This window comes from Erinaceus europaeus, chromosome 1 (genome assembly GCF_950295315.1).
Source record: "Erinaceus europaeus chromosome 1, mEriEur2.1, whole genome shotgun sequence".
NCBI lineage: Eukaryota > Metazoa > Chordata > Mammalia > Eulipotyphla > Erinaceidae > Erinaceus > Erinaceus europaeus.
The window spans coordinates 90,852,093-90,878,934 of NC_080162.1; the positions used below are offsets into that span (position 1 = coordinate 90,852,093).

Below are 26,842 nucleotides of genomic sequence, written 5' to 3' on the forward strand. Positions count from 1 at the left end.
CATAAGCCAGAACTGAGCAGTGCTCTGGTTAAAAAATAAATAAGTAAATAAAAACAAAATAAACTTTACCACTTGTGAAGTTTCTCCCCTGCAGGTGGGGACTAGAGGTTTGAACCCAGGTCCTTACATATGGTTAACATATACGCTCAATTAGATGCGCCACTGACACTTCCATCAAGTTTTTAAAAATTATTTTACTTATTTTAATATGAGAAAGATACAGAGAAACAGGACAGAGCACTGCTCAACCCTGGCTTATGGTGATGTCAGGATTGAATCTGGGACCTCAGAGTCTCAGGCATTTACATATCCATTATACTTTCTCCCCATCCCTCAGTTTCAGGTGCTTAAGAGTACACTCAGGGGGAGTCGGGTGGTAGTGCAGCACGTTAAGTGCACGTGGCATAAAGTGCAAGGACCCAGGTTCCAGCCCCGGCTCCCCACCTGGAGGGGAGTGGCTTTACAGGCAGTTAAGCAGGTCTGCAGGTGTCTATCTTTCTCTCCTCTCTGTCTTCCCCGACTCTCTCCATTTCTCTCTGTCCTATCTAACAATGACGACATCAACAACAATAATAACTACAACAACAATAAAAAACAACAAGGGCAACAAAAGGGGAAATAAATAAAGTTTTTAAAAAAGTGGACTCAGGACTGAGTAAGTTGTGGTACATATACACAATGGAATACTACTCAGCTATTAAAATGGCGAGTTCACCTTCTTCACCTTATCTTGGATGGAGCTTGAAGGACAGGTTATGGGAGATAAGTCAGAAAGAGAAGGATGAATATGGGATGATCTCACTCATAGATAGAAGTTGAAAACAGAAGGAAAAACACAAAGCAGAACTTGGACTGGCGTTGGTGTATTGCATCAAAGTAAAAGACTCTGGGGTAGGGGGTGGGGGACAGTTCAGGTCCTAGAACATGATGGCAGAGGAGGACCCAGTTGGGATTTAATTGAAATTGTTATATGGAAAACAGAAATGTTACACATGTACAGACTACTGTATTTTACTGTTGACTGTAAACCATTAATCCCCCCAATAAAGAAAAAAGGCAGACACATATAGTGTGCACTCAGGACTTGCTTAAAATGCTGGTTCTCTTCTTAGAGTCCAGCTCCATTACCCTGGTTTGGGGGCTGCTAGGATCACACTTGGAGAGTGTAGTATGTGGACTTTAATCTAGAATAGCGTGTATGTATGTGAGATCCTGTGTGTCATGGTCAAAATCAGGGAGTGCTTCCCAGTCAGAATGACATCTGAGGAGTCTGGGGGTGGTCCATCTGGTTGAGTGCACATATTACAATGTGCATGGATCTGGGTTCAAAGCCCCTGGTTTCGTTCTTTCTTTTTCTTCTTTTTTTTTTTTTCTTGCCTCCAGAGTTATTGCTGGGGCTCTGTGCCTGCACCACGAATCCACTGCTCCTAGAGGCTATTTTTTTCCCTTTTTTTAAATATTTACTTTATTTATTCCCTTTTGTTGCCCTTGTTGTTTTTATTGTTGTAGTTATTATTGTTGTTGTTGTTGTTGGATAGGACAGAGAGAAACGGAGAGAGGAGGGGAAGACAGAGAGGGGGAGAGAGAAAGATAGACACCTGCAGACTTGCTTCACCGCCTGTGAAGCGACTCCCCTGCAGGTGGGGAGCTGAGGTTCGAACCGGGATCCTTATGCCGGTCCTTGTGCTTTGCGCCACCTGCGCTTAACCCGCTGCGCTACAGCCCGACTCCCTTTTTTTCCCTTTTGCTACCCTTGTTGTTTTATCATTGCTGTTGTTTTTGATGTCGTTGTTGTTGGATAGGACAGAGAGAAATGGAGAGAGGAGGGGAGAGAGAGAGGGAGAGAGAAAAAAAGACACCCACAAACCTGCTTCACCGCTTGTGAAGTGACTCCCTGCACATGGGGAGCTGGGGGCTCAAACCGGGATCCTTACACCGGTCCTTGTGCTTTGCCACCATGTGTGCTTAACCGGCTGCGCTACTACTGGACCCCCAACCCCTGTTTTCTATCTGCAAGGAGGAAGCTTCACAAGTAGTGAAGTGGTGCTGCAGCTCTCTATCATTTATCTATCTCCATCTATCTATCTATCTATCTATCTATCTATCTATCTATCTATCATCTATCTATCTGTCATCTACTTATCTATATCTCTCTGTTCCCCTCTATCTCCCCCTTCCCTCTCAGTTTCTCTCTGTCTTATCAAATAATAAATAAAACATTAAAAATATGACCTTCGGAGGCGGTAGCACAGTGGGTTAAGCACACGTGGCGCAAAGAAAAAGAAGTGGAGTAAGTATCCCAGTTCAAGCCTCCAGCTCCCCACCTGTAGGGGGGTCGCTTCACAAGCAGTGAAGCATGTCTGCAGGTGTCTATCTTCTCTTCCCCTCTCTGTCTTCCCCTCCTCTCTTGATTTCTCTCTGTCCTATCCAACAACAATGACAGCAATAACAATAATAGTAATAACAACAAAAATAAAGCAACAAGGGCAACAAAAGGGAAAAAAATAGCCTCCAGGAGTAGTGGATTCATAGCGCAGGCACCGAGCCCCAGCAATAACCCTGGAGACAAAGAAGAAAATAAAAAGACTTAAAGTGGGCTGTGTAGTTCTCTATACCTGACTTTCATCATGTGCAAAGTGAGGAGTAGGGTGACGGCAATAGTAATAGTGCCTACAAGGTAAGAGTAGTTTCTTTTTCACAAGGTTATCCTAAGGGTTACCTATGTGGTGCACATCAAACATATGGAGCAGTGCTTGGCTAGTCAGCACTGTGGGAGGGTAGCCATTCTCATCAGGTGTATAGTCCATATTTTATTTATTCACTGTTCTACCTCTGGGTAATTAGGTTATTGCCAGTTCCTCTCTATATAAACTAAGCCACAATCAACAACCTTCTCTGTTTTGGCTTGTGTACAAATATGTGAGGGCTAGAGGATAGACAGGCTTTTAGGTTCAGTGGTTCTTGGTAAATCACCCTCTAAGAAGACAATCTACTTGGCACAGGAAGAAACTCTTGTTGATCCTTCCAGATTCAGTTCAAGTTCAGAGGACATATATATATTTCAAGAGAGGAGGGGAAGACAGAGAGGGGAAGAGAAAGATAGACACCTGCAGACATGCTTCACGGCTCAACCTGGATCCTTACGCCAGTTCTTTCACTGTGCTACTGCCCGGCCCCCCACTTTAAGTCTAATAGCTAAAGAATGGTGACAGTAGGATTTGAATGTGGGCTCTTGGGACAGGGTATGAGAGAAAAGAAAACCTGGGGGGTGTTTGGGGAATTACAAATGGCTTAGAACTCTATCTAGTGTGTCACATTAACAGGTGGCTGAGAAGGGAGCAGAGAGATTCTGGGATGATTGAAAAAGGAATGATGGTTTTGGCCAGATGACAGTAGCTCAAATGTCAGCTACCGAGTGTGGTTCTGACTCCATAGGACACAGAGGGATTTGATTGAAGGCTGGGGCTGGAGAGCACAGATGATGGGTTCCATCAGGGCCCCACAGGGAGTTCATGGACAGGTTCAGAGAACAACCTCAGAAACTTCCTCTGTCCAACCTTCAGCAAGGAAGCTTCATGAATAGTGAAGCAGTGCTGCAGATGCCTCTCTCCCTTTCTTTCTTTCTTTTTGTTATTTTTTTATATTTATTTATTTATTCCCTTTCTTGTTGCCCTTGTTTTTGTTTTAATTTCTTTATTGGGGAATTAATGTTTTACATTCAACAGTAAATACAATAGTTTGTACATGCATAATATTCCCCAGTTTCCCATATAACAATACAACCCCCACTAGGTCCTCTGTCATCCTTCTTGGTACCCTTGTTGCTTTATTGTAGTTATTGATGTCATTGTTGTTGGGTAGGACAGAGAGAAATGGAGAGAGGAGGGGAAGACAGAGAGGGGGAGAGAAACAAAGACATCTGCAGACCTGCTTCGCTGCCTTTGAAGTGACTCCCCTGCAGGTGGGGAGCCGGGGGCTTGAACCGGCATCCTTGCACTTTGTGCCACGTGTGCTTAACCTGCTGCGCTACCGCCCAACTCCCTAGAACTCCTCTTTCTAACTTATCTGTTTCTTCCTTGGTAATCTTACAATATTGTAAACAAATGTTAAATCAATTAACAATGAATTTAAATTCCCTCTGGGCCCATGTTTCTAACTAGATACCATTCTCCTTTGCCCTTCATCTTTATTCCTCTTACAGTAAACTTTCCCAAAGGTTAGTCTACTCATGGTCTCCACTTCCTCAAATCCCATTCTCTTCTCGACTATTTCCAACCTGGCTCCCTCCCACCTGTCACACTACTTCAAAGTCATTTATGATCTTTCCAGGGCCAGAGCCATGGGAACTTCTCTATACTCATCCTATATACTTCTCAGCTGATTTGACACACTGATTATGCCGTTTTCCCTAAACTTATTCTCTTGGTTTCTGGGTCACCCCTCACTCTTGGCTTCCCTCCTACCTCACTGGCTTACCAGTCTTTAAATGAGAGCATGCCCCTGTGCTCAACCCTTGGACTTCTATCTTCTCTGTGTATACCCATTTCCTGTCATATCATCAAGCCCTACAGCTTTAAAGAGCATCTCTTTGGTAGAGATGCTGAAATGTATATCCCCAGACTTAATCTCTCCCCTGAGCTCCAGACTGGCATGTACAATTACCAACTTCTATGGTGCATAGGAGTTAATAGGTTTTGCAATCTCAAGGTCCAGGTGAGTTTTTGGGCTTTACCTTCCAAATATGCTCCTCTATCAGCTGATACTGTCTTCACAAAAGACATCTGTGGGAGGTGGTACAGTGGGTAGAGTGTTGGACTTCTGAGCATGAGGTCTCGAGTATGATCCCTGGCATTGTGTATGCCAAAGTGATACTCTGGGCTCCTCTCCTCTCCTCTCCTCTCCTCTCGTTCTCTTTCTTGTCTAATTACTAAATAGATCAGTCCAAGTATGATCCCTGGCATTGTGTATGCCAAAGTAATACTCTGGGCTCCTCTCCTCTCCTCTCCTCTCCTCTCCTCTCCTCTCCTCTCCTCTCCTCTCATCTTCCCTCAATCAAGCTTCAGACCTAATAAACTCTAAAGTCTAGGAATTGATTAGACTCCTTGTATAGAATATTGCACTCTTGACATCTTGGGCTACAATTCTTTCTTTCTTTCTTTCTTTTTGAGGGGGAAAGGAGGTTACAATTCTTTACTGTTGAGGTAATGTGCTGTTTCTTGTAGGGTCTTTGGTGTCTTCCTCCAATAGGCAGCAGGATGGATCCTTACACAGATGTCAGATTCATATGATTTTGGCCTCTCTCTCAGTCTCTCTTTCTGTCTCTCTCTCTCTCACCTGTTCCTCAATATGAAGGAGTGCAGTACAGGGAGGTGATGGTGATTCTGTGACTTAAGGTGAGACAGTCTTGGTGCAAGCCCAGGTCATACAAGCGGCCACTACCCACTAGATACAAATACCATTCCCTCCTCCAGTGTGATAACTGAAAATGACTCTGTATACTCCAGATCATCTCTGTTGGCAACACTGCTGCATCCATAGTATTTACTATATTAAAGAGCCATTGGGGGCTGGGCAGTAGCACAGCGGATGAGGCACACATGGCATGAAGCTCAAGAATTTGCGTAAGGATCCCAGTTTGAGCCCCTGGCACCCCACCTGCAGGAGTGATGCTTCACAAGCGGTGAAGCTGGTCTGCAGGTGTGTATCTTTCTCTCCCCTCTGTCTTCCCCTCCTTTCTCAATTTCTCTGTCTTATCCAACAACAACAGCAATAGCAACAACAACAATAACAACAACAAATATAAACAAAAAGGGAAAAAATAGCCTCTAGGAGCAGTGGATTTGTAGTGAGTACAGGTACTGAGCCCCAGGAATAAACCTGGAGGCAAAAAACAAACAAAAAACAACCTTTACTTAAACATAATATATGCACAGATGAATTGACCTATCCTCAGTTCCTAAGTGCATATTTCTTTCCTTCCTTTATTTTTCACCAGGACCCCCCCCCCACACACACACACACTTTTTTTTCCCTTTCCCCAGAACACTGTTCACCTCTGGTGTATGGTGGTGCTGACGACTGAACCTGGGACCTCAGAGCCTCAAGCATTAGAGTCTGTTTGTGTAACCATTATGCTATTTCCCCCAACCTTTTAAAATTCACATAGACAAAGGGAAAGAGAGAGAGAGAGAGAGAGTAAATGAGAGGCACCAAAGCACTAATCCATTGTCACTTAGTGACATGCATGGTGGTAGACTGCCCCACACACTCAGATCTTTTCATCGCTGGGCTCCCCATCAGTGAGATCTCAGGCTATCAGTCATACAACATATTATCTTTCTACCTTTTATTTTTAAAATGTTTTTATTTATTTATGAATGAGAAAGGAAGAGAGAGAACCAGACATCACTCTGGTATATGTGCTGCTGGGGATTGAACTTGAAACCTTGTGCTTGGGCGTCCAGTGCCTTATCCACTGTGCCAGACCACCTTTCTATCTTTTTGTTTGTTTTTAAATTTCATACATTAGCACACGTGGCACAAAGCACAATGACCGGCATAAGGATACTGGTTCAAGCCCCTGGCTCCCCACCTGCAGGGGAGTTGTTTCACAGGCGGTGAAGCAGGTCTGCAGGTATCTATCTTTCTCTTCCCCTTCTCTGTCTTCCCCTCCTCTCTCGATTTCTCTCTGTCCTATCCAACAACAACGACATAAATAATAACTACAACAATAAAACAAGTGAAACAAAAGGGAATAAATAAGTAAATATTTGAAATAATTTTTTTCATACATTAGTGTAAGATAATACACCAACATGATTTAGTGCAGGTAGAGGAGAAATATGTCCTTGGTCAGTGGACAATTGTGCCAGAGGCTTCAGGAAGACTTCATTTTAAGTAGCTTTATAGTGAAGCACATCAGTGAAAAGTTTGGACCATCTTTCTTCAGTTTGCTGTAATTCACACACACTGAGCAGAAGTCTTACTTATCATTGGGATCCGGCTTATCACAGGGTGCCAGTTTATTCTTTCTGTCCCATGGACGCCTGGATTGGACCAGGCACATGATATACAGTGCTGCCCCAGTACTTCCAGCTCTAATCATGATGGGTGTGGGGGAATCAAACTAGGTTACTTCTTGGTCTGACAGAAGATTTGACAAAGCATGGCTGTGGCAAAGGAGTCCATTCCAGAAGGAGAGAAGACCAAGTCTGCAAGGACCTGGATGAAATAGTCTCTTCAAATATCACATTTTTAAAAATTTATGTTGCGGGAGTCGGGCTGTAGCGCAGCGGGTTAAGCGCAGGTGGCGCAAAGCACAAGGACCGGCATAAGGATCACGGTTCGAACCCCGGCTCCCCACCTGCAGGGGAGTCGCTTCACAGGCGGTGAAGCAGGTCTGCAGGTGTCTTTCTCTCCCCCTCTCTGTCTTCCCCTCCTCTCTCCGTTTCTCTCTGTCCTATCCAACAACGACGACAACAACAATAATAACTACAACAATAAAACAACAAGGGCAACAACAGGGAATAAATAAATAAAATAACATATTTTTAAAAATTTATGTTGCTACCAGGGTTGTCTCTGGAGTTTGGTGCCTGCATTATGAATCCTTTGCTCCTGGTGGCCACTTTTTTCCCCTTTCCCTTTCTTTCTATTTTATTTAATAGGACAAAGAGAAATTGGGGGGGAGATAGAGAGGGAGAAAGAAAGTGAGACTGTTGCAGACCTGCTTCACAGTTCATCAAGTCTCCCCTTCAGGTGGGGAACAGGGCTTGAACCCAGGTCGCATGGTAATGTGTACATTCAACCAGGTATGACACCACCCTGCCCTGCCAATGGTTCTTAACAAAAAACATGGGACACTTCTGTTTCTTCAACTGCTATTAGGACATACATAGAAAAGACAATTTGAGACCTTGGCAAACCATCCCCTAAGAAGTTCTCCCTTGACCCTATTTCTTTCTTAACACAGACCACGATATCAAATCATCTTTTTTTTTAAAAAAAAAAAATTTATTTATTTATTCCCTTTTTCTTGCCCTTGTTGTTTTATTGCTGTAGTTATTATTGCTGTTGTTATTGATGTCATTGTTGCATAGGACAAAGAGAAATAGAGAGAGGAGGGGAAGACACAGAGGAGGAGAGAAAGGTAGACACCTGCAGACCTGCTTCACCGCCAGTGATGTAACTCCCCTGCAGGTAGGGAGCTGGAGCCGGGGCTGGAACCAGGATCCTTTCTGGTCCTTGCGCTTTGTGCCACATGCGCATAACCCGATGCGCTACCCATCTTTTCTATGTATGCCCTCACTTGTCATCACACCCCCTAAGAATTTAAGCCACAGGAGGGCAGTGAATCCCAGTGGGTGCCTACCTAGCACCTCTGCTTGAAGCACTGGAACATGATCAAAATGTGAATCTTGAGTGTCTGCACCCCCAGATGTTTAGGAGACGCCAGAAAAAGGTGGGCCTGGGCCTCACGTGCCGCACGTGCCGCACGCTGGTGCCCCCAGGGTAGGGGTGGCTGGCAGCAGCAGGTGGAACCGTAGGGTCCTCTGGGTAGGACTGTGAGCCCAGGGCCTCCAGGCCAGGAGGCCAGGGCAGAGGCTGAAAGCGGGCACTAGGACCCTGCGAGGCGCCGCGGCGGCGGGGGGCGGGGGGCGAGGGGAACCCGCTCTTTGAGCCACTTGGAGCCCGGCTGCGGACACTTGTGCGATCGCGCTGTGTCCGGGGCCGCCTGGTCCCTCTCTGCACCATGAGCCGCAGGTTCACCGTCACCTCGCTGCCCTCGGCGGGGCCTGTCCGAACCCCTGACCCCAAGTCCCACCGGCATTCGGCCGCGGATCTCCGCCACCTCACCCGGGAAGACGCCAAAGGTAGAGGCCGCAGGGGCGGGGCCTTGGGGGGGCGGGGCGCGGGGGGAGGGGCGGGCTGGGGGAGGGGTGGGGTCGGGTCCGTAGGGGGCCGCCACCCACCGAGGCCCGAAGAGGGGCTCCAGGGGGAGTCATTGAGGCGGGAAGGCTGGGTGGGAAATGGGGAAGAGAAGGGCCAGACTGGAGGGGGGCGGGACCGCTGGGGGGCGGGGTGGGGAGTGGGCGTAGAGGCAGATCTTGTCAAGGGGGTACTGGGGTCGTGGGGGGCAAGATGGAAGGTCACTAAAGGGGCGGGACTGCCAAGTCGGGAAGGTGGAAGTATTATCCAGAGCTAACGGGAGGGGGCAGGACTAGCTTGGCTTGGGGACAGAAAAGGGAGGGACCAGCGGGGAAGGGGACGTGAGGTGTCGGGTAAGGGTGGAGGGTAGGGTCCAGGGCCAGAGGAAGAATGGGTCTGGGGTGGGCCTTCAAATCCTCTGCCTCCTTTGAGGCATCGTGGACGGTGCTCTGGGACCCTGGGAAGGAGACGGGAGAAAAAGAAGTTATAATAGTATGGAGCCCAGGAAGACCATGGGAGGATTCGCTGAGGACTCCGGCTCTTCCCTGGGAACCAGCCCAGGTCCCTAACTATCCTGCTTCCTGCCGGCGGGGTGCTGTCGGCGCAGGCGGGGCGGGGGGCACCTTCCTCGCGGGCTCGGCGCAGTCTGGCCGTGGGAATCACATGCAGGGTACAGAGGAGTAGGGGAGGTGAAGGGTCCTTCTCACTTGAGTTACTAAGTAGCATTCTGGGAACACACACACTATCCTCCGCAGGGGACACACACACACACACACCACACACACACACACACCACACACACACACACACCACACACACACACACACACACACACACACACACACACACACACACACACACACACACACACACACACACACACACACACACAAAATCCTCCGCAGGGATTTTGTCCGCTGCCCCTTTCCTGGCTCTGCGCACCTCAGATCTAGAAGGAAAGCAGCGAATCTGTTTGGAATGGCCCCACCGCGGGGAGGAGGAAGAGCCTCCTCTGACCGCCAGGGGTCGCTGCTGAGCCGCAGGTGAGCTCACACTGACCCCAGCAAAACTAAGCATCTAAAAGCCCCAGAGGGATCCTTGAGGGCTGTCTTTGGTGAACCTCCTCAGTGTTGTGTAACATTGAATGTTGTATAAATAACGAAAGTGAGGCTTTCCGGGTTTGGGAACCAGCTGCTTCTTGGAGTTGGCCACTCGGATTGCTTGGGCTCCTTCCACTTTTCATCTTTATCTGCCCCGTTTTCTTATTTTTATGAATGCCATTACTATCCTGCAGGTTTAAAAGTCAGAACTCCAAAAGTCATTCTCAGTGTCTCCTTTTCTCTTCTCACCAGGTCTAATTGGTCTTCGTCTTGGCTACTCTACCTTCAAAACATGTCTCTGAATCTGGCCACATTTTTCCTCTTGTCTCCATCACTTTGGTCTAAGCCTCCATCATCTCTCACCATGGCCAAGGCCACAGCCTTCTCACTGGTCTTCCTGCCTCCAATCCTGCCATAATCACCCTCCACACAAACTCCTATCGTCTGTAAAATAAGACTAAGCCCATTAGTCTTTCACTCAAACTTTGCATCCACTCCCAGTATACCTGTTCCTGTTCACCTCCCCATCTCCATCAACCAGGAAAATGCCTGCTTACTCTGTAAGTTGTATCTCATTTAACCTCTTCTGAAAACCTTTTCTCACTTACCTTTACTCCTAGGCAGAGGCAGTCATTCCTCTTCTGCCCACCTACTACACTGTTACAGCAGAGCATTGCTCTTATTTGCCCATGTGTCTTCTGCACCTCAGACTCAGGAACTAAGTTCTTTTTATCTCTGTGTTCTAAGATCCAGGTTTTGAGCTTGGAACTTAGCAGGTGCTTAGTGCTTGCCAAATGAGTAGGCTCCTGCTATTCTTGCCTCTCCCATTCCATTATCCACTCTTGGCCTGAGAACAAGAGGACCCTCTCTGGTCCAAAGAGGATTATTTGGTTTCCCCATCAACATTCCCAAGCCGCCTTCATGATGAAGTAAAAGCATGGCTCCCAGCTTTGACTCTGCAGGTGTATGTGCAAACTAGATGTCAATTTGGAATGCTGTGTGTTTGTGACAGAGATGATGTGTGTCTGTGTCTTGAGAGTGGAGCATCCTACCCTAGCTCTGATGGGCTATGGGGCCATCAGTGATTCAGTGCTTACATTTGTCCTGTGTGTGCTGGGCATGCTGATGGTGTGTTTTCTTTGTCTATCTGTAGGGTGGGTAATTTGTGTGCATGAAGGTATTGGAAGTTATATCCAGAGAATGATGTGGATAATGTTTAAATGTTTGGGCCCTGAGATAGCCTCATACAATTACTCCTTAGTAGCACTGTGAAATAAACAAAGGCTCCCTAGAGGGACCCAACAACTGGTGGTATCTTTCTCACAGCTGTTCTTGTGTCAACCCTTTGGCCCATGGGAGATGCTCTCCCCACCTCTTGTCCTTACCCAGGCACACAGGGAGAGATGGAAGCATCTGAGATGTGGGAGAGGGTGGGGGGAGGAGTGTTTCAGGTGACCGTGAGCATTGTCTTTCATTCTGGATCAAGTGAGTGGGGATTGTCCCTGGAGGTGCTTCCTGATGCCAGGTCATCAGCTCTAGTTGGGAATATAATTAACAGAGGTAAAAACAAACAAGTCAGAGACTGAGCCTTGAATCCACCATGAACTCTGCACTGCAGGTTCCCTCAGTTTCCTCATTTTCCTCACTTACACCAAGGGAAGAGTGAGTGGATAGAAGTGGAACTGCGACTAGTTGTTACAACTTTAAGCTGTCCTCCACTGTTCTACTATCCTTTATACTGTTCACTGCTGTGCCTTACTTTCTCATGGGGAAAGATAGGACACTGGACAGAGCCCTGGGTCTGGGTTCCTCTATGTGTGCCTCCCCCCATGGAGTGAGGCATAACCAATTTTTATGTTGAGATATGAGCAAAAGCATAGTATGACCTAACTTAGTTTCAGTGCTGTGGCCTTTGACACATGACTTCCCTACTCGGGGCCTCAGTTTTCTTGTCTGCAGTATAGAGAAGTGCAACAGGAAGCATCTGAGACCCTTTCTGGCCATAAAAATGTAAGAGTGTTTGGTGATCTAAAAGGATTACATTCTCTACCTCCCATATATGAATCCTCCAATGTGAAGTCTCATGTTCCACTCTGTCTTTAAATTGGGAAGAACAACAGTTATGGGTATAAATATCTGATTTGGAGATCACCATGTGTCTAAAGAGTCCTCCAGTCACCCATTTCTCAAGCCTGCTGGAACCTCACTGCCCAGTACCTCAACCCAAGGTGAGCCCTGGGAATCTCCATGGTAACAAACTGGTTATGAACGGGCTGCTGTTACCATGGTGACAGGCTGCTCGCTTGCTCTCTCTTTCTCTCTCATCCTCCTCATATCCCCTCCTCTCTTCTCAATGAACCAGAGCCATCTACAGGCCCCAGCTCTCCAGGTGGGGTGGGGGTGGGGAGTGGGTGCAGTGAGAAGGGGGTCCAGATTGAGAGAGAGGGAAGATGGGTCGAGTCTGTAGAGAAATGGGGAGCTGTTGGGGTGCCATCGCCATGGTGACAGGGCTGCAGCCTGTTAATTAAGCCCCTGGTTGCCACGGAGATGATGGTGGTTGACGTGCTCTGTGTGTGCCCGGTGTGTGGGGTGTGCTGTGTGCTGGACTCATCAATTTACCACCATGGTTTGAGGTCTGGAGCATGAGAGATGCAGGTGGGGAAGAGAAGACTGAAAAAGGGGGTTCATATCATGAGTCCATGAGACCAGAGCTGTAGGTGGGTAGGCTGAGGTTGAGGGGGGAAGTGATAAGGATTTAAATATGAACAGAATAGAGCTATTGTGAAGAACATGCTGCCTGCCTCACTTGGCAAAAGGACCCAGTCAGGTGGCTCCAGCTTCATAAAAACAGCCCCTCATCTTGGTTCAGTGAATGTATCTCTGGGCTTGAGATTAGGGAGCTGGATTCTAATCCATTAAGGTTGTTGTATTAAAGATCTATGATTTTTATTTCTAAACCTCAATTTCCTCATAAATTGGAAGTGGAAAAATAATTTATAGTCTTGTCTAGTCCCCAAATCCTGATGCATAAGAGGCAGTTTCTCTGAACTTTTTTTTCTCTCTGAGACTTGTAATGTGGGAGGGGGAATGAATTTGAGAGACTCAAGAGTACAGAAATAAAATGCTGCCCAGTTCTACATCTTGTGTGACTTTAATAAGAAAGATCCTTTAACCACAGAACTTTCTTGGGCTCTGGGTGGTGGAATGGGGGTGTTGAGCTGGCATACATGCTTCTGAGACTCAGAGCTGAGGGTCACCTTAATGGTGACCTTATTGGCTAAGGCCAGGTTGGCAGTGCAAGAGGTGCCTGCAGTGTGTTTACTCAGTGTCTCACTGCAGAGGGTTGGCCTGAAGCCAGAATAGAGACCAATCTCCTTGAGAGGTGGGGGATGTGAATCAAAAGGCTGGGGGTCCCCCTTGGGCGTCTTTCATTTGGTCTGGGCTCCTTAGGAAGGACTCCAGAGTTTTAGTTTGAGATAAACTGAAAGAATGTTATTTTTTTTTTTAAAAAATACTTATTTATTTACTATGAGAGAGATAGATAAGAGATATTTACATGAGACAAAAAGAGCTAGATAAGCCAAACCACCACTGCCATACATACAGTACTGGGGATTGAACCAGAAAACTCAGGCACTGTGCCAGTTGAGACATTTCCTCAGTCATAGCACTGAGAGTTTAGAAGAAGTTACATGGATTTTGCTACCCAACCTTTCATTTTACAGATCCAGAGACACCAAGGCCTGAAAGGAACTCAGTTTAGCCAAGTGCTATGCAAATTGGGGGGCAGAGGATACCACAGCACCAAGTTTTCTAAGTCTCTTGTGCCTCATGAGACAAGAATTCTGGTGAGAGAGGGCAAATGGGATTCCCAGAAAAGAAATCATTCTTGTTTTCATTCAAATACCTTTGGGATCTAGTTTCCCCCTCATGGGTAATCTCAGTGTCTGAATGGCCATGGCTCAGGACCACAAAGCCCTGGGGAAAAATGCCCTCAGGGAAACATATTGAAATTAGGATTGCTGAAAAATCTCAGTCTCTCTCTCTCTCTCTCCCTCTCTCCAGCATTTCTCAGACACACGTATTTCAGTATGGTTGTTGGTGGTAGTAATGGACATGTAGCAGAATGCTTTTGAATTCTGGAACATTGGCCTCCCACTTGCTATCCTTTTGAACATTGTCACCAAATGCATCTCATATTTTATGTATCCCACCCCCTCCCCAGAGCTAAGAACACCTGATCTTCACCTTAAAGAGGCCTTTGAGTGTCCACAAAACTCAATGGCAATGAATTTTATTATAATTCCTTCAGAGGTGTCTGCCTTTTTTTCCTTCTTCTTCTCCCCCCCCCCACTTTTTTTTTCCCCTTCCCAGAGCACAGCTCAGTTCTGGTTTATGATGGTGTAGAGGAGTGAACCTGGGACCTTGGAGCTCCAGGCACTAGAGCCTGTTTGCATATCTCCCCCACTCTCAAGAGGTGCTTTTCAACCAGCTGCCAAACTATGGTTGACTCAATCAAGTGTGTACCACATAATCTGAACAGTGGGCCCTGTCCATGGTTCTGAAATGGCATATCTAGTTCTGAGTTTCTAGTCATATGAGTGGCTTTTGAAGGTCCTTGAAAGTCTTCTTGGCCCACCTTTAGCTGTAAATTTAGAGACCACTTCAGTCCTGCACCATTGAACATGATCATAGTTAACAGAAAGAAAAAAAAAAAAGCTCATCTGACTCAACCCTTGCTTTTCTCTCTCTCTCTCTTTTTTTTTTTTTGTCAGAAGCCATTAAGGAGTTTGGATATGAGTACATCCTTGCCCTATCTATTGGAGGCATAATCTGTTTTTAAAAGAGGTTATGTTGAGAAAAATATTCCTAAACTGAAATGAAGACAAACTAGATTCTTAAACTAAGTTTTGCTATTCACTGGCACTACCCTCATAGGCAGCAATGTCCCCTCTTTGGACCTGAGCTCCTATATCTGTAAAATGAAAGCTGCTTATTAGATAAGGTGATTGATCTACATCTCTCCAACCTTGAAACTCTCCTGGAATTCAAAGGATAGAGTTGGTGACTAAGGTAAATGTGAAAGTCATTTCCCCTTAATTTGTTCTCACCCTTAGACGTTTAGATCTTCCAGAGACTCAGAAATCCAAGTCTGTAATGTTGCTTCCAGAGACATCTCCGCCACTGACTTATGTCTGGATTCTAGGGGTGCCAAGGGACCTCAGGACAATCAAGCTTCTGGTGTCAGGGGAAGGGGAGGAACACAGAGAGCATGTCAGTGCTGAAATCCTCAGAAAGCAATCCTGGATTAGGGGATTAGACACCCCCACCCCCATCCCCCACCCCTGAAAATCTGGCTCCAAACTGACAGGCTGCCTCATCCTTTCCTCCCTTCTACACTGTCCCTGACCAGCCTCCACCTGCCTGCCCTCCCCAGAGGCTGCACCATCCTCGTTGGGGAGTCGGCACTCCCTGGACCTCACAGTTGCTGTCTGTCTCCCCTCACCGTGTCTCCTTTCCCGGGTCATTGTGCAGTCAGAGGGTCCCTGGTTGTGCACTCCAGAGATTAGCCCTGCGGCTGAGATGCTGGCACTTCTGTCAGTCTAAGCACAGCGAGAGGGTTTACAGCAACCTTTCAAGCTCCACTCCTCCCATTTTAAGACAGGATGAGGCAGACAGTTCAGCCCAGTGACCCTGACTCGCCCTGGTGGCAGCACAGAGCTTCCTTCAGTTAAAGGCTCTGGCCTTCCCAAGCCCCCGGCTCCAGTCTCTTGATTTAGCGAAACAGGGGAGGGCCTGGTTCTCCTCCCCTCTCTGAGGCTGGCCTTCCATCTTTGCAGACAGGCCCCCAGGCGACCCATATTCCGAGGAGCCCGCCCCCTCCCTTGGCACTCGCGTCGCCACAGTCCCCCTCAGCCTCCCCCATGGGTCACCCTAGACCCCCCAACCAGGCAGCCGCTGCGGGGCCGCCTCCCTGCGGCCGCGACCTAGTTCCCTGCCGTTATTTTTAGGGCGCGGGATGGCACCTGCCCACGTGCCGGCCCCGCCTGCGCGGGAGAGTGGGGGGGGGCCGGAAGAGCTGCGTCTGCACAACAGAGGCGAGGCCCCTGGCCCCCGCAGCGCCTCTTCCTTCCCACCCATGCAAACCCCCAGTTTGAGCCCCAGGGCACCGCTCGTAGCGCTCAGCCCGCCCCTGGTCTCTTCTTCCTGCCTACCCCGCTTCCCCCCCAAAACCCCGCCAGTGGCTCACGCCTTCTGCATACGGGATGAGGTGAGCAGCGCCGCCACTGCGAGGGGGCGCGCGCGGGTGTGAGCGTGTCCGTGTGCGAGTGTGTGTGCGCCGGCGGCGGGCACTGCAGCGGCTCCTCGGTGGAGCGCAGGGCGAGCGGAGCCGGAGCCCGAGTGAGCGGCGAGGGCGGCGGAGGGGCGCGGGCTCCCGGCGCGGCCATCTCCGGCCCCGCGCTGCGCCTCCACGATGCTCAACAACCTGACGGACTGCGAGGACGGCGATGGGGGAGCCAACCCCGGTAAGAGGCAGTCCGGGGGTGGCGAGGAGGAGGCAGCTCCGGGTTTAGAGGCAGAGTGGGGGCCGCCTCCTTGGGAGGCCAGGCTGGAAGGGCCCGGGCAGGGGTGGGGGGGGGGGGGGCCTGGACCGCCAGGCTCCATCGGAATGCGCCAGGCGCTGTCCGAGGTGCTGGAATGCGCCGCACCCGGGGGCAGGGATGGGGGCTGCGGGCTGCGAGCAGACGTGGGCTTACTAAGCGGGGGGCGGGGGAGAACGGGTGGGAGAGTTAGAATGGGCTGACGTGGAGCTCGACGGGCGGGCGGCAGGACGACTCCTATCCCCGAGAAGGGACCCCGGCGTCCTGGCGCAGAACGCTGAGCGGTGGCGCGGGGGAGGGGGGTGAGGGGGGGCGCAGACTGCTGCAGTCCCTAGCTCTGAGACTTCCAGTGGAAAGGTGGGGGAAGGCGCCTATGAGGGGGCTGGAGCCATATGACAGCCCCCGTGTCCGGGCTGCAGTGTCTCCTTAAGGAGGGATGCTTGGTGCCATCCGCTCCCCCCCCCCCAAGCTGCCCGAAATCCATTCTCAGACTGAAGCATACCTCCTTCAAACAATTCCAGCTCTACTTTGTAGATTCACCCTTTTCCCCTCGCGTCCCGGTGGGTTCCTAATTTAGGACGGGAAGCAAAGCCCCCCCCCCTTTCCTTTTCCTCTCAGTACCCTGGGATGGCAGTGAGGTTTCCAGGGCGGGGCGGGGGCGGGGGGAATCAGTCAGCTCCGCCAGCTTTCCCAGTGAGGCCTCAGGAATGGGGTCCCAGCAGCTGAATTGTAGGCACTATGGCGCGGACACTGCGGACACGCTGCGGTGGGTGCGGAGACTCGCTAGGGGCTGAGGGGCTTGGAGCGTGTCTTCCCGCTGCTCCAACCCTCCTCCGCCCTCCTCCGCGGTTTCCTTGCTCCGAGGTCTACAGGGCTAGCCGCCCCCTCCGGCTCCCAGACCCCCGCCGCCCCCAGCGGTCTCAGACATCCATCACGGCTGTCAGCCGCCCCCACCCCCCACCTCCAGCTGCGCTGCGTCCCTTGCGCACTAGCGCGACTCCCGCTCTGGCTGTCTGCGCCCGGCGCCTTCAAACACTCCCCTGGGCATTGCTTGACCCTTCTGGGTCGATACTCATGTAAACCTCCCCAGGGGGATGAACGGTGGCTTTAAAGGGTGAGAAGGGGTAGTTTTCCAGAGACTGGGAGCCTTGGCTTGAAGTCCTCCGGATCCTGGATTCAAGTCAGAGTCAAGGGTCCAACCGCTCAGGAAGCCTGGACATGAGGGTCCCCATCCTTTGTCTGAGACCCCCCCCTCTTCTTCCATAGGGCTAAGTGGTCTACAGGGGTCGGATATACAGCTTGACCCGGCTCATGCATCTGACTCCTTCAGTTGCTCCTTCATCCCCACCTCAGTCTTTGGTGGTGATGGGGAAAGGGGTTGGCAGCAGTGTCCAGGTGCCCAGGGATGGGAGGAGGGTCATTTTCAACAAGCATCCTCTTTAGATGGCTCTCCTCTGAGGATGGAGGTTCAGCTTGAGAGAGAGAGTCATTCTGCTCCCCCAGACACTGAGCAGATCTGATCCTTTCCCCCCTGATTTCTCTACCCTGATGACCACTTTTTAGTGGGCCTCTGCATCCGGTGCAGTCTTAAGAGGCCTCAAAAGGCATTATGTATGGATCAGGATCTGAACTAGAGACTCCCTTCTGCTCTGCCCTCTCCCCATCAATTTCCAGACCCTGAGTGTGGGGAGCCCATCTATATATAGATCTTCTAGCTATACAGGGTCCCAGACCCAGAACTAGAGTGACCAGAACCTGGATCCCAAGGAGAAGCCTCTCCCTCCCAGTGGCACCTTAGAGGTGGCAGTGGTGGAGATTCTAACGACCTGCTAGGCCCCAGGGAAAAAGGGATCATCAGATCACAAGCTCCTGGTTTCTCTGATCCTAGGTTCTTGGAGATGTGGGGGAGGTGGGAAGGGTCCCTCACGAAAGAAGAAATGAAGAACATTTGTCTGTGTCCACCCCCCACCCCATCTCCTTTACCCTCGAGGTCTGGCACCCCCCCCCCCCACACACACACCTCCTGCCTGGCTTGGAGATTCCCCCAGGCCTGACCCCAGTCCCCTGGGGGAGGCTCCTTAGCCCGAGATGCTGCCTGTTTCCTCTCTGGGAGCTCTGACCACTGCAGCTTAATTGAAAACCGATTCGGGCTGAAAGCTCCCCGGGGCGGGGGGCAGGGCCGACGAGGGCTTAGCCTTGGCCCAGCCCTGCACCTCGGGGCGCTCCCCCACCTCCCCAGTTCCTGACTCTGGGAAGTCGGAGCGAGCTTCCCCTTCGTTGTCCTGCTCCTCTGAGTGAACTCGGGGAGCTAGCCCTCCCTCCCCCCAGCCTATGAGCCTGGTGTTCCCGGGAGGGGGTGAAATGAGCGCGGGCCGACGAGGCCGGGAGCCCGGGAGCCCGGCGTCGGGTCCAGACGGCTCTCCTCGGGGTAGGCGGGGCCCTGGAGCCGTCCGCGGCCACCCCCTCTCTCCCCTGCGCCGCGGGGCTAGAGCAGCCCGAGTCCTGCTCCGCGCTGCGCGCCGCGTTACATAAGCGGCTGAGGGCGCGTGGCCTGCACTGCTCCGCGCTGCGCTGCCAGCCCGAGCGGTCGCCATGGAGACTGGCGCGGGGGTGCCTCCTCGCGGGGTCTCGGGGCTGGATTCCCGGGTTCCCACCACCAGAGCCCCGGACCCCTACCAAGGGGCTTGGCACAGGGTGTGAAAAGCAGAGGGAGGTGACCTGGCCCTCGGAGAGGACACTGCAAACCCAAAAGCACAGCAAACAGGGCTCCCTAAATTGTGCTTGTTGGGGAAAGGGTGTGTGATGGGGAGGAGGCCGCTAGGCGGGGTACCATGCATATTAATGATTATTGCAGGCCCCGCAAAGATAGCTCACTTGGGAAGGAGCCTGCTTTGCCATGCATGCGACCCATGCTCCAGTCAGAATCCATCCCACCGGGAGAAGGAAACTTGGATGCTGTGGTGTCTTCTCCTCTCACCCTCTGCCTCTCTGTGTACCAGAAAAAGTCTGCCTAAAGCAGTGAAGCCATGGCGACAACCAAAAAAAAAAAAAAAGTAATTGTAATACTAGTAGCAATAGCTATATCTGTAATTTTTCTTTTACAATAGTTACACTTAGTGCCACGCACATCCGGAAGGCATTATTTCTTTGATCTCCACAACACTCCCTAAGACTTAACCACCATTATCTGTTTGCAAAGGAGGAAACGGAGGCCAAGGGGGTCTAATTGCCTTGGCCAACAAGCTGGTGCAACCAGCATTATATGCTCTTAACCTCTCTGCGTGGTAAGAACACAAGTCACCGGTTCTCCTGTTATCAGGCCACAGAAAGCTGTTCTGAGGCCCTGGAGGTGAGGAGGGTAACCAGGAGAAACTGATCTCTAGAGACTTTTTTTTGGCATATAGTAATGTGCCAAGCTTCCACTGAAAAGTTAAGTCTTCTGTGCTGGGGACCAGCAATTCCTGGCTTAATGAATGAGGTGGAGGTGGTGACAAGAGAGAGTGGGCATTGAGTTTTCTTCAAGCAGGCAATGTGGTATCATTTCTTCCCCTTTTCACAATTTTGAACCAGGATGAAAATAGATTTTTTAAATTATTTATTTATTTTGGATAGAGACAGAGAAGTTGAGAGGGAAGGAGGAGATAGGGAATGAGATAAACAGAGACATCTGCAACACTGATTCACCACTTGTAAAGCTTTCCCCTGCAGGCAGGGATCAGGGACGTGAAACTGGGTCATTGAGTATTGTAACATGTAGCTCAATTGGATGCACCACCACTTGGCCTTTGAAAATAGATTTTTGGGAGTCAGGAGGTAGCGCAGCGGGTTAAGCTCACATGGCGCAAAGCATAAGGATCCTGGTTCCAGCTCCCGGCTCCCACCTGCAGGGGAGTCGCTTCACAGACGGTGAAGCAGGTCTGCAGGTGTCTGTCTTTCTCTCCCCCCCTGTCTTCGCCTCCTCTCTCCATTTCTCTCTGTCCTATCCAACAATGACAATATCAATAACAACAACAATAATAAATACAACAACAATAACGACAAGGGCAACAAAAAGGAAATAAATAAATATTTTAAAAAAGAAAATAGATTTTAATAGGTCATGCTTTAGAGAGATAAGATAGACTAGATAACTTTTCCAAGAGGTAGGGATGAGGAAGGGGGGGAGGTCTGGATAGATACATAGAGATTAAAGCACAGGAAATTCAGAATATATAATACCTCAGTCTCAACTGGGATTAGTCATTGAAAAGTTTCTTCAGGGTCCAAAGAATTGTCTACTACAGAGATTTAAGCCTGGAGCTAAAGAGTGTTGGCAAGAGTCAAATGAACATGCTTATGGGGGTCCGTTATTGCTCTTTGAAAGGCCTCTTTCTGGGAGTCGGGCGGTAGCTCAGCGGGTTAAGCGCACGTGGCACCAAGTGCAAGGACCTCGGAAGGATCCCGGTTCAAGCCCCCGGCTCCCCACCTGCAGGGGAGTCGCTTCACAGGCAGTGAAGCAGGTCTGTGGGTGTCTGTCTTTCTCTCCCCCTCTCTGCCTTCCCCTCCACTCTCCCTTTCTCTCTGTCCTATCCAACAATGACGACATCAATAACTACAACAATAAAACAAGGGCAACAAAAAAGAATAAAGAAATACTAAAGAAATATTTAAAAAAAAAAAAAAAGAAAGGCCTATTTCTCTAATGCCCAAGATTTTTTTTTTTTTTCATCCTGGGTGATCCATTTACTTCCAACTCACCTTTTCATGGATTACTGAAGCTCTCTAACTAGTTTCACATACAAGTCAGAATGATTACTACTCCCAAACATTGGTATATGGCACTACTCCATCTGAAACGCTTCAGTGACTTTCACTTATCCTCTGGATGAGGTTCCACATCTTTATCATGTTCTGCTCATTGTTGAAGGACCCAGCTGACACTCCCTTTTCACAAGCAGCTGTTCACATGCTACTACCCATCCTTCAGCATCCTCCCAAATTCCCCTTGCCACAGTCCTTCTGCAGACTCAGCCAGACCAAACTGCTTTCAGCTCCTCTAACCTGATCTGTTCATTCTCATCTCTGGGCCATTGAACATACTGTTCTGCTGTTCTATCTGCCTGGAACACCCTCCTGCCTCCCTTTTAGTCTAGCTCTTACTCATCCTTCAGTTCTCAGCTGACACGTCACTTCCTCTGGGAAGCCTTCCGTGACCTCCTAACTGGGATGAATGCTTCTTCTGAGTCCCCAGTTCTCTCTCTCTCTTTCCCTCCCTCCCTCTCTCTCTCTCTTTCTTCTTTCTTTCCTCCTTTCTTTCTTTCTTTCTTTCTTTTCTTTTCTTTTTTTTTTTTTTTTTGCCACAACACTGCTTGGCTTTGGCTTTGGCTTTGGCTTTGGCTTATGGCAGTTCCAGGGATTGAACCTGTGACCTTTGGTCTTTTGCATAACTACTATGGTGTATCCTTAGTTTTTCACCGTTTCTTCATCATCACAAAAGTTATCACTCTGGGTTGGAAATTTCTGGTTACCTGCTCATCTGACCTGTTCTTGGTTCCCCTGATGGCACACACTGTGTCTATTCTGCATTTCTTCCCACTGCCCCCTCTGCCTATGTTGGCATGTAGTAGACATCCAGCAGATGCCTGTGAAACTGAAGATGGGTGAGGCACAGAGGAGATGATGAAGGGGTCACTTCTCCAAGAGGTAGACTGTTCTTGGGGGTGTCAGGATCTAGTTTTCTCCATCATCTATTCAGGAAAACAGCACACTTTCAGAATGGGTCCAGTTATTTTCAAGGAAGGAATCTAGAATGTCTGGGATATGATGGCAAATGAAGCTGAACTCCCAAAAGCAAGGAGACACTCAAGTGTACTAAACACCCATTATCTGCCAGGGAGTACAGTTGTCTTTTTGTTGATTTATTTTACAATTTTAATGGTTTATTTTATTTTTGTAATGAATATTCTACTTAATGTATTAATGGGAGATACAGGGGGCTGGGCAGTAGCGCAGTGGGTTAATCACTCATGGCGCAAAGCGTAAGGACCAGTGTAAGGATCCTAGTTCCAGCCCCCAGCTCCTCATCTGCAGGGGAGTCACTTCACAGGTGGTGAAGCAGGTCTGCAGGTGTCTATCTTTCTCTCCCCCTCTCTTTCTTCCCCTCCTCTTTCCACTTCTCTCTGCCCATTCCAACAACAACAACAGCTATAACAACAATAACAATAACAACTAAAACAAGGGCAACAAAGTGGGAAAAATGGTTTCCAGGAGCAGTGGATTCATAGTGCAGGCACCAAGTTTCAGAAATAACCCTGGAGGGAAAAAAAAACACCACTAATAAAAAAGTTAAAAGACTAAAAACAAATAAAAAAGAGAGATACATGGGAGAGAGAGAGAAAGAGAAACAAACATCATTCTGGCACATGCAATGTCAGAGATCAAATTTGGGACCTTATGCTTGAGAATCCAACATCTTTTCCACTGTGTCCCACCTCCTGGTCCACTTCTTCCTCCCTTTCTTCCTTCCACCTATCCTTTCTTTCATCTTATTGTTCTTTTTACATTTATTTATTTGCTAGGACAGAGAGAAATCAAGAGGGGGAGGGGAGATAAAGAAGGAGAAAGAGAGAGAGAGAAAGACACCAGCAGCACTGCTTCACTTCTTGTGACGCTTCCCCTTGCAGGTGAGGACTGGGGGCTTGAATCCAGATCATTATATATGGCAACATATGCACTCAACTAGGTGTGCCACTGCCTGGCTCTTCTTTTTTCTTTTAAAAAGATTTATTTGGGAGTCGGGCGGTAGCGCAGTGGGCTAAGCGCACGTGGCTCGAAGTGCAAGGACCGGTGTAAGGATCCTGGTTGGAGCCCCCGGCTCCTCACCTGCAGGGGAGTCACTTCACAGGTGGTGAAGCAGGTCTGCAGGTGTCTGTCTTTCTCCCCCCGTCTGTCTTCGCCTCCTCTCTCCATTTCTCTCTGTCCTATCCAACAACGACATCAATAACAACAACAGTAACTACAACAATAAAACAACAAGGGCAATAAAAAGGAATAAATAAATAAATATTTTTTAAAAAGATTTATTTATTATTTATTTATAGAGACACACCATAACATCACTCTGGCACATACAATGCTGGTGCTCATGCTCAGGACTTTATGCCTGAGAGTCCAACTCCATATCCACTGTGCCACCTCCTAGGTTGCATATTTATTTATTTTCATATGAGAGAGAGAGAAAGAGAGAGACAGTGACAGAAGAATACTGCTCAACTCCAGCACATGGCCATGCTGAGGAGTATCAAATCCCAGGATAACTGGGGTTTCAGGAATGCAAGTATTATGCACCACTGCTGAATGTGTCCTTAACTTCCCAGTTGGAATGCTTATTATTTTATTTTATTTATTATTATTATTACTATTATTGTCTCCAGGGTTATTGCTGGGGTTTGGTGCCTGCACTATGAATCCACTGCTCCTGGAGGCTACTTTTCCCCTTTTATTGTTGTTGTTATCATTGCTGTCGTTGTTGCTGGATAGGTGAGAGAGAAGGGGAAGACAGAGGGGGAGAGAAAGACACATGCAGACCTGCTTCACCGCCTGTGAAGCGACCCCCCTGCAAGTGGGGAGGTGGGGCTGGAACCAGGATCCTTATGCTGATCCTTGCTCTTTGCACCATGTGCGCTTAATCTGCTGCACTACCGCCCTGCCCCCTGCTTGTTATTTTGTTTGTTTGTTTATTTATTTCTCCATGGATCCTTGAGCCTGTGTGACCTCACTGCTCCTAGTGGATTCCCCTCTCCCCCTTTTAGTATCAGAAATAGAAAGAGGAGAGTGGTAGAGATAGGAGAATCACCACAGTACTGCATCACCATTTACAGAGACCTTGGTACCATGCACTGTGTTCCCATGTGGTGCTGGGGACTTCAGCTTGGGAATGCTCACATGGTAAAGTGTATGTTCCCAGTCCTCATCTGGCTTCTTATATATGTTGTCAACTACATTCTGCAAGGGAGGTTGTATTAACTCCACACTTTCTCAAATTTAAATATTATTTATTAATTAATTTATTTTTGCCTCCAGTTGTTGGGGCTTGGTGCTGGCACTATGAACTTACTGCTCCTGGTGGTCTTTTTCTTTTCTTTCCTTTTATTTTTTTTTTGAGGGGGATAGGATGGAGAAAAAGTGAGAGAGGATGGGGAGACAGAAAGGGAGAAAGAAAACTAGACACCTGCAGACCTGCTTTACCACTTGTGAAACTTCCCCCTGCAGGTGGGGAGCTGGGGGGCTTGAACCCAGATCCTTGTGAGGGTCCTTGCACTTAGTACTATGTGTGCTTAACCAAGTTTGTCACCCCAGCCCCCTAATTATTATTTTCACTAGAGCATTGCTCAGCTCTGGATTATGGTGGTGTCAGGGATTGAACCTGGGGCCTCTGAGCATCAGCCATGGAAGTCTGCTGCATAAATCACTGTACTATTATCCCAGCTCTAACTCTATATTTTCAATGTGCAAACCAAGGTTTAGAGAATTAAGTGACATATCCCTGCCTTCTCTGCCTTCTCAGGTGATGGCAACCCCAAGGAGAGCAGCCCTTTCATCAACAGCACTGACACAGAGAAGGGAAAGGAGTACGATGGCAAAAACATGGCTCTGTTTGAGGTGGGTCCATGCAGGTGTCGGACCTTACCCACATTTCATTTCCCATTTATCAGTTTCTCCCTCCTTCACTAGGAACATAGGCTTTTCCCTCCTCTCCATATTTTCCTCTGACCCATATTCTTCCCTGGGACTCACACATCTTTCCTTCTCCCCTCTCTTCACCTCAGCTCTCCTCTCCTTATCTTACATTCTCTTGCCTATTCCTTCTCCTTCTCCATCTCCTCTAACCTTAATGGACTGCCCTCCTAGCCCCTTCCCCTCCCACCGTCCTATCATTTAACTCACGCATCCCTCCCCCAGACCTCTGCATCCTAACACTGTTGCCCTCTTTCTGCAGGAGGAGATGGACACCAGCCCCATGGTGTCCTCTTTGCTCAGTGGCCTGGCTAACTACACCAACCTGCCCCAGGGAAGCAGGGAGCATGAAGAGGCAGAAAACAATGAGGGTGGAAAAAAGAAGCCAGTGCAGGTGAAGGTCTCAGGGAGTGAAAGTAAGAGAGAGATAGGAGAAAGGATAGGTTAGGGAAAAGGAATTCAGATGAAGGAATATAGATGATGGAGGCTGAGGGATAGGAGTGAGGGAGGTATGAAGATGGGGGTTAGAAGTGAAGGGAATAGGGAGTCGGACAGTAGCGCAGCGGGTTAAGCGCAGGTAGTGCAAAGCGCAAGGACCAGCACAAGGATCCTGGTTCGAGAGCCCCCGTCTCCCCACCTGCAGAGGAGTCGCTTCACAGGTGGTGAAGCAAGTCTGCAGGTGTCTATCTTTATCTCCCCCTCTATCTTCCCCATCTCTCTCCATTTCTTTCTGTCCTATCCAACAACGACATTTATAACAACAACAATAAAACAACAAGGGCAACAAAAAAGGAATAAATAAATATAAAAAATTTTTAAAAAGAAGTGAAGGGAATAAAGGGTTTGTTTGAAGGGAAAATTATGGAGGCGTAAAGGCTAAGAAATTGGTACTGGAGGGGAGGAGGGATGGAGGCTAAGCACCAAGGAAGAGGGATAGAGGGATCAGGGTGGAGGAAAGAGAAAAGTGAAAGTGGAGGAAGGGGGGGAGGAAGAAGAGTGGGCAAGGGTGTTGGGAGAAACTAATGATCCCCTGCCACCACCCCTCAGGCCCCACGCATGGGCACCTTCATGGGCGTGTACCTGCCGTGCCTGCAGAACATTTTTGGTGTCATCCTCTTCCTGCGACTCACTTGGGTAGTGGGCATTGCAGGCATCATGGAGTCCTTCTGCATGGTCTTCATCTGCTGCTCCTGTGTAAGTGACACCCTCCCCTCTTCCACCCCCTGACAGCTGGGGCTGAGCAGGGACCTGGGGGTGGGAGACAGGAGGAGGGGGAAGCATGAGAACTGAGTTTTTTATAGGAACCACTGCCTATGATGGTTGAGAGTAAATTAGGTCTGACTGGCCTGGTCCTTCCTGATTCCCACAAGCTGGTCCCTGAAGGCTGTTATCAAGTTTTCACCTGAATATGTGTGTGTGTGATTACACAAGTATTGCAGTGCCATTGATGAAAAAGATAAGCATGCAGAAAGAAATCAAATTCATCTACAGTCTGAC

At 48.9% G+C, this 26,842-nt stretch overlaps 1 protein-coding gene across 4 annotated transcripts in view; it reads left to right on the forward strand.

The window, feature by feature from the left end:
* Positions 1-8,702: 8,702 nt before the first annotated feature.
* SLC12A5 (solute carrier family 12 member 5) overlaps positions 8,703-26,842 on the forward strand; it is a 44,964-nt gene continuing 26,824 nt past the window's right edge. For 2 of the 4 annotated variants that reach the window (XM_007533052.3, XM_016192556.2), the window contains exons 1-4: positions 8,703-8,873; positions 25,176-25,270; positions 25,608-25,739; positions 26,393-26,539. In XM_007533052.3, coding sequence (XP_007533114.1) covers positions 8,753-8,873; positions 25,176-25,270; positions 25,608-25,739; positions 26,393-26,539 — 495 coding nt within the window. In that variant the 5' untranslated portion in view covers positions 8,703-8,752. Of the gene's footprint in view, positions 8,874-16,134; positions 16,556-25,175; positions 25,271-25,607; positions 25,740-26,392; positions 26,540-26,842 lie in introns of those variants that run through there. The other 2 variants (XM_060190918.1, XM_007533053.3) reach the window with 2 other exon arrangements.